General features: G+C 38.8%; 1 protein-coding gene across 1 annotated transcript; it reads right to left on the reverse strand.

Moving 5' to 3' along the window:
• Positions 1-250: 250 nt before the first annotated feature.
• LOC132677500 (uncharacterized) lies at positions 251-1,521 on the reverse strand. The gene is given in 2 exon segments (XM_081791420.1): positions 251-405; positions 408-1,521. Coding segments are annotated over 2 exon segments (1,269 nt in total).
• Positions 1,522-7,615: the final 6,094 nt, after the last annotated feature.

Below are 7,615 nucleotides of genomic sequence, written 5' to 3' on the forward strand. Positions count from 1 at the left end.
AGTCCACAAAACATTTTTCAAATTCCTTAAATTTGGAAGATGTACTCCAGTATGAATTCTGTGATAATGACTAAAGTTTGAAAGTGATTAAAGACCTTATTACATTCTTTATATTGTTAAGGTTTCTGTCAAGTATGAATTCTGTGATGTTGAGTAAGTTGTAAGGTTCAGGTAAAGACCTGGTCACATTCTTTACATTTGTAAAGTTTCCATCAGTATGAATTCTGTGATGTTTAATAAGGTGTGACTGTCAGCTAAAAGCCTTGCTACATTCTTTACATTGGTGAGATTTCTCTTCAGTATGGATTCTGTGATGTCGAGTAAGCTGTGGATAGTTCTTAAAGGCCTTGCCACATTCTTTACATTGGTAAGGTTTCTCTCCAGTATGAATTCTGAGATGTTGAGTAGGTCTGAGTGCCATTTAAAGGCCTTGCCACATTCTTTACATTGGTAAGGTTTCTCTCCAGTATGAATTCTGTGATGTTGGTTAAGGTGTGAGAGCTGTTTAAAGGCCTTGCCATATTCTTCACATTGGTAAGGTTTCTCTCCAGTATGGATTCTGTGATGTCTAGTAAGGACTGAGGGCTGGTTAAAGGCCTTGCCACATTCTTTACATTGGTAAGGTTTCTCTCCAGTATGGATTCTGTGATGTTCAGTAAGCTTTGAGTGATGGATAAAGGCCTTGACACATTCTTGACATTTGTAAGGCTTCTCTCCAGTATGCATTCTGTGATGTTGAATAAGGGATGATTGCTGGCTAAAGGCCTTGCCACATTCTTGACATTTGTAAGGTTTCTTTCCAGTATGGATTCTGTGATGTCCAGTAAGATCTGAGGTGCAGGTAAACGCCGTGCCACACTCTTTACATTGGTAAGGTTTTTCTCCAGTATGAATTCTGTGATGTTGATTAAGGTATGAGTGCCACTTAAAGGCCTTGCCACATTCTTTACATTGGTAAGGTTTCTCTCCGGTATGGATTCTGTGATGTTCCTTAAGGTATGAGTGCCATTTAAAGGCTTTGCCACACTCTTTACATTGGTAAGGTTTCTCTCCGGTATGGATTCTGGAATGTCAATTAAAGCCTGAGGGCCAAAAAAAGGTCTTGCCACATTCTTTACATTGGTAAGGTCTCCCTCTAGTATGAATTCTGTGATGTTGAATAAGGCTTGAGGGCCAGTTAAAGGATTTGCCACATTGTTGACATTCCAAAGATTTCTCTCCAGCATGAATTCTGTGGTGTTTAGTAAGAGGTGAGTCTTGGGTAAAGGTCATCCCACCTTTTTTAAGTTTGTAATATTTCTCTCCAGTATGGATTTTCCTGTGTCCATTTAGCGATGACCCATACTTAAAAGTTTTACCACATTCTTCACATTTGTAAGGTCTCTCTCCGGTATGCACTAGGTGATTTTGAATTAGTGTTGAGTGCCAGTTGAAGGCTTTGCCACATTCCTTACAAATGTAACCTTTCTGTCCAGTATGGATTGTCTTATTGATATTAAGTCTCGATGACTGACTAAACATGTTCCCAGGTTCATTGCATGTGTACGGGTATTTTCCCACATGACTCCTCGGATGATCACCAACATTGGAGGACTGGTTAAGAATTTTCCCACACTCAGTATATTCAGAAGGATTCTCTCCCAAATGTATTCTCTTCTGTCTAATAAGGTTTGAGCTTTGATAAAAGACTTCCCTACATGTAGTACAGTCACAATGGTTCCCTGGCAAAGGAGTCCGTAGATATTTATTAACATTTGACTCCTGGTTCAATATTTTCTCAGATTCACTGCAATGAGCAATTCTGTTTTCATTGAAAATGCTGTGGTTTTGTTGTAAGGTCAACTGCTCAGGGAAGGACCCCTCAAATGGATACCACTTACCATTTTTGTCTTCCTTTTTCAATCTCTGACTTTCAGAAATATTTGACTGAAAGGTTAATGCAATCCTATTGTCAAAATGGTGCAAAGAAGTATTTTCAGCATGGACTAGGTCACTTTCCAGATTCTCCAAATTTTTGTCCTGCAAATATGTCTGTTTGACCACTTGATTTGAGCCTTTGACTGTAGAAACACACTGCCTTGCAGAAGTAGCCATCTTAGAAAGGGTGGTTTTCCAAAATGTTTTATATCGTTCACCGTTTTGGGCAGTGAGACTCGTATAATGGGCAGTTGTCTATGTTTGCATATGTGCTCCATGAGATCTTTGTTGCCTTTGTCTCTCCCCAACACTGTTTCACTCTATCACTAAGCGTCCATTCTCACGGGCACAATGTTTACATCTATCCACTAACACTCTTTGGAAAGAAGTTTCTCTGCACATTTTTGGAAGGGGGCTCTGGGTATCATTTGAAGATACAGCTGATAGGTAATGGATAAAGGTAAAATCATCTCACTTTCTGCTGTCAGATAAATACAATCAATATTTCTTATACACAAAACTGAAATCAGAGAACTTTCACTTCAAGAAAAATGAATCATTAGTCTTTCTACAACACTCAGATTGTATTTGAATTTAATCTCAAATATGTTTTTATAAACTTACTGTTGGCATATTTTACAACATTGATGGTGTTTGTTTATTTAGAAATGAAAAGTTTTGGCATGCCTGGGTGGCTCAGAGTGTTGCACATCTGACTCTTGGTTTCAGCTGAGGTCATTGTCTCACCATTTATGAGTTCCAGCCCCACATTCCACTCTGCACTGACAGTGTGGAGCCTGCTTGGAATTCTCTTGTCTATCTTTTCCCTTCCTCCACTCTCTCTCTCTCTCTCTCTGTTTCTCAAAATACATGAAAAAAAAAAACTTAAGAAAATGAAAGTTTTCAGCTTGCTTGATTCTAAAGAAATGATTACACCCTTAAATTCTGTGTAATAATGTCTTTTAAGTGCTTAATTCATAAGGGTTTTCATTAGAACTTTCCATGGTTGATATTAATTAATATACTTTACAATTTTACTATCCATGAAGACATGCCGATAATTCAAAATGTTTGCTTTTTTCATGGGTACACAATCAGAGTTTAGTATTATAGCTACAGGGGCATCTAGGTGGCTCAGTAGGTCCAGTGTCCAACTTCAGCTCAGGCCATGGTTTCATGGTCCATGAGTGGGAGTCCCCTGTCGGGCTCTGTGCTGAGAGCTCACAGCCTGGAGCCTGCTTCAGATTCAGTGTCTCCCTCTCTTTCTGCCCCTCCCATGTTTGCACTCTGTCTCTCTCTCTCTCTCTCTCTCTCTCTCTCTCTCTCTCTCTCAAAAATAAATAAATAAACATTAAAATTTTAAAGAAAGGAAACAATTTATAATCATAGTGACAAAGGGGATCCTGGGCGGTGGCTTAATTGGTTAAGAGTCCAACTATTGACTTCGGCTCAGGTCATGATCTCACATTTTAGGAGTCAAATCCTGCATTGGGCTCTGCAGTGACAGGGGAGAGCATGCTTGGGATTCTCTCTCTCTCTCTCTCTCTCTCTCTGTTTCTCTGTTCCTCCCCTCCTTGTGCTCTCTCTTCAAATAAAAAATAAAATTATAGATTTCCTTTAAATAATTCACCTTTTTTTATGTAGAAGTTTTTGGCTTATATTTTGTCTTATTCTGGTTTTGCAATTCCATAGTAACGTGCTTCCTTTTGTATGGGACTTCCCACAGCTTTATTTTTCAACCTCAGCTTTAGGTGTGGTTTTGTTTTTTACCTGTGTATTTTGTTATGGCGTGACAATTTTCAACTCATTACATTTTCAGAAAATATCAGTGTAACTCAAATATGAATCAGCTTTTTGCCCTCTGCCAACAAAATTATCCAAGTATTTGCGTGTAGAAATATTACACATGCTTACTTTGTGAATCATCCTGTGTATTTCTTTCCTGGGTTAGTGGTCAGTGAATGTTGTTTCATGTCTACGTGAGTTGTCATAATAATAGAATTAATTTCATTATCTATTTATTGGTGTACATATTTACTGTGTACATATTTTCATTGTGGTTTCCTTAGAGATTACTTAAAATATCTTAAAGGTATACCAAACCATTATATGTGCTGCTGGCAGAGAGCTTGACACAGGGCTTGAACTCACAAACTGTGAGACCATGACGTAAGCCAAAATCAAGGGCCAGACACGTAACCAACTGAGCCACCCTGATGCACCTATGTAGCTATAATATTAAACTGTGACCGTGTACTCATAAAAGAAAAGGAACATTTTGAATTATTGGCATGTCTTCATGGACAGTAAAATTGTAATGTATATTCACTAAAATCAAAAGCTCTAATGAAAATTCTTATGAATGAAGCAGTTAAAAGGCATGAAAAAGTGTATTATGTTAATAGATATCTCCATTTACACAGAATTTAAGGGTATAATCCATCCATAGAATCAAACATACAAAAACCTTTGCCTTCTTTTAAGTTTTATTAAAGTATATTGAGAGAGAGAGAGAGAGAGAGAGAGAGAGAGAGAGTGTAGGAGGGACAGAGAGAGAGGGAGAAAATCCCAAGCAGGCTCCATGCTGTCAGGGCAGAGCTGGATACAGGGCTAGAACTCACAAACTATGAAGTTGTCATGAACTGAACTGAAATCAAGAGTCAGATGCTCAACCCTCTGAGCCACACAGGTGTCCCAAAAACTTTCATTTCTAAATAAACAAACACCATCAGCATTGTAAATAGGCCAACAAGCACTTTATTTAAAAAACAAACAAACAAAAAACAACCTCTTTATATTGAATTCAGATACATTCTGAGGAAAGTAGAAAAGACTGATTCATGTTTCCTGAAGCAAAATTACATTTATAATCAAAACTTTTTTTCTAAATATAAGAAATTCACTAATCATCTACCTCATTTCTTATGAAGCACACATCCATCCATGTCATATCAGAACTTTTAATCTAGGAGTACCTAGGTGGCTCAGTCAGTTAAGCATAAGACTTTGGCTTAGGTCATGATCTCCCAATTTGTGGGTTCAAGCCCCATGTCAGGCTCTGTGTGGACAGCTCAGAGTCTGGAGCCTGCTTCAGATTCTGTGTCTCCCTCTCTCTCTGCCCTCCCCTACTCAGTCTCTCTTTCAAAAATAAACATTAAAGGGACGCTTGGGTGGCTCAGTCGGTTAAGCGGCCAACTTCAGCTCAGGTCATGATCTCGCAGTCCGAGAGTTCGAGCCCCGCGTAGGGCTCTGTGCTGACTGCTCAGAGCCTGGAGCCTGTTTCAGATTCTGTGTCTCCCTCTCTCTCTCTGACTCTCCCCTATTCATGCTCTGTCTCTCTCTGTCTCAAAAATAAATAAACGTTAAAAAAAATTTTTTTAAATAAACATTAAAAAAATTAAAAAAATTTTTGATCCAATAAATCATAAAGTAATCTCAAATATAACTACTCAGAAAGTGAAAACATATATGGCAAAGTCACAGGAACTTCATATTATACAAGACAAAATTATGAAATGATTCAATTATTAAGAAATAATGTAACAATTGAGATTTATTATAGGTTATGAGTTTTAAATTCTAAATGTCCTATCTCCCCTATGGCATTAATTCATGTAGGAATTCCAGGAAAATAATAGGTGCTTGAAATTATTTCACCATTAAGGAATGGAACACATAGAATAGAAATCTCTTATTTTAGTTAATACCAAACAACTGAACTTTTTTTGTTTTGTTTTTTTTGTTTTGTTTTTTTTTTTTTTTGAGAGAGAGATAAAGACCAAGTAGGGGAGGAACAGAGAGAGAGAGGGAGACCGAATTCCAAGCTTGCTCTGTGCTGTCATCACAGAGGCCTATGCTGGCCCCAAACTCACTGTCTGTGAGATCATGACTTCAGCTGAAGTCAGATGCTTAACCAATTGATCCAACCATGCGCCCTCAAAACTGAACTTTTGAAGTAAAATAAAGGGTTAGATTTTCTCATTTTAGGGAGGTGCTTTATTATCTGATGAAATGAGTGGGTGTCAATTTAGTACGATTAAGATTAAAGCATCCATAATATCGGAAAACAGATAACATGTGATATCTGTCCCCATTGTTTCCAGGATTTCTGCACCAACCACCAATGTGTCCATCAGTACTCCAACACACTTCTCACACAAGGCAAATACTCAGAAATGTATTAACATAGACTTCCTCAGAAATACAGAGATTTCCCGGACCCTCAAAGCAATGGACAACCAATCAATCAGATTACGGAGCCCCTCACTGTGGATGTGAAGGACCTACAGTGGAACTGAAGGACAATCCTTAGAGAATGTAAGAGCATGATGTGTTGGAAAGCAGAAGTCCACTGTGAGAGGAAGAGACATAACACCAGCCTTTTAAAACTAATTTCAATTCAAGGAGGTCTTCTCAAACCACGTTTTAAGGTCAGTCTTCATCCTTCACATTTGGACCTCACCTTTGTCATCTGTTTCATTCATTCCCACCTACCTGGGTGTGTAGCTACTGTCTCCTTTCTCTTCCATTCCCAGAACTCCTTCTTAAGTTCCAAAAAGAGGACCAGGTCCGGCTTTGTCACAAGACCTGGATGCTAGAAAAAAGGAATAGGAGTATTGCTGGAGATTCTACCTTTCAATCCAGTATTGGACTCAGCAGAGAGGACATTGTGCAATTCTGGAAAATGCCCAATAGCCCCTTTAGAACACCCAGGATGGTTTCCAAGGTTCACATCTTGATCTCTACTTCCCAGTATTACACTACCATAATGAGTAGGGATTGGTATTGAAGATGGAAATACCATTTTATGGCACTCAATGTTTAGAATTGTCATTAATCTAAAAAATGATGATGTTAGTCTAAGGAAGGGAAAACTAACTTTGAAAGAAACATCATGAAGATATTTCTTTACATCTACAAACTCATAATTATTTCCCTTATGTAGGGATTTGAATCCCAGTCATGCAAAGAGGAAGATTCCAAGAGACAGTCTTCAAAGGAAGGAACAAAACCTGAGTGTGGTTTGGGAAATCTGGAGGGTGTTATCCTCACCCAAGAAGAGGAGGTGTCCATAGGTCTCTAACATAACATCCTTGTACACTTCTCGCTGACTCTGGTTCAGGCATCCCTACTCCTCCAGAGAGAATACTACAGCCACATCCCTGAAGGTCAGCAGTCCCTGCAATAAATACCACAGTTACCAAGTGGACACATGAGGAGTTCAAATGGTCCCTAAGATGCAAGAGGCAGTTCATGTCACAAGCAGCAACCCACGATCTGACATTCCACTGCTTACCTGCATTTGCTCACTGACCTTATCCCTCAGTTTACTTAACCTCTTCTTTCCACCTTACCTTTTACTTCAGGCAAAACACCCCATTGGCATACTGTCCTGTGGTGGAAACAGAAAGTATCCAACAAAGGTAATGACTGCCCTGAGGAAGAGCTTCCATTGTCTCAATTTGACCTTAACCCCTGGCTCACATCTATGCAGATGAACATTAGAGTAAGCATGAAGTGAGAACAGTTACCTATATCTCATTATATATATTTTTAAGTTTATTCCCTGAGAGAGAGAGAGCACAAGTATGGGTGGGGCAGAGAGAAGAAATCCCACCAGGCTCCATGCTCAGCATGGAGCTTGACTTGGGGCTTGATCTTAAGACTATGAGATCATGACTTGAGCCTAAATCAAAAG

Source organism: Panthera onca, chromosome E2 (genome assembly GCF_046562875.1).
Source record: "Panthera onca isolate mPanOnc1 chromosome E2, mPanOnc1 haplotype 2, whole genome shotgun sequence".
In the NCBI taxonomy this organism is placed as follows: domain Eukaryota; kingdom Metazoa; phylum Chordata; class Mammalia; order Carnivora; family Felidae; genus Panthera; species Panthera onca.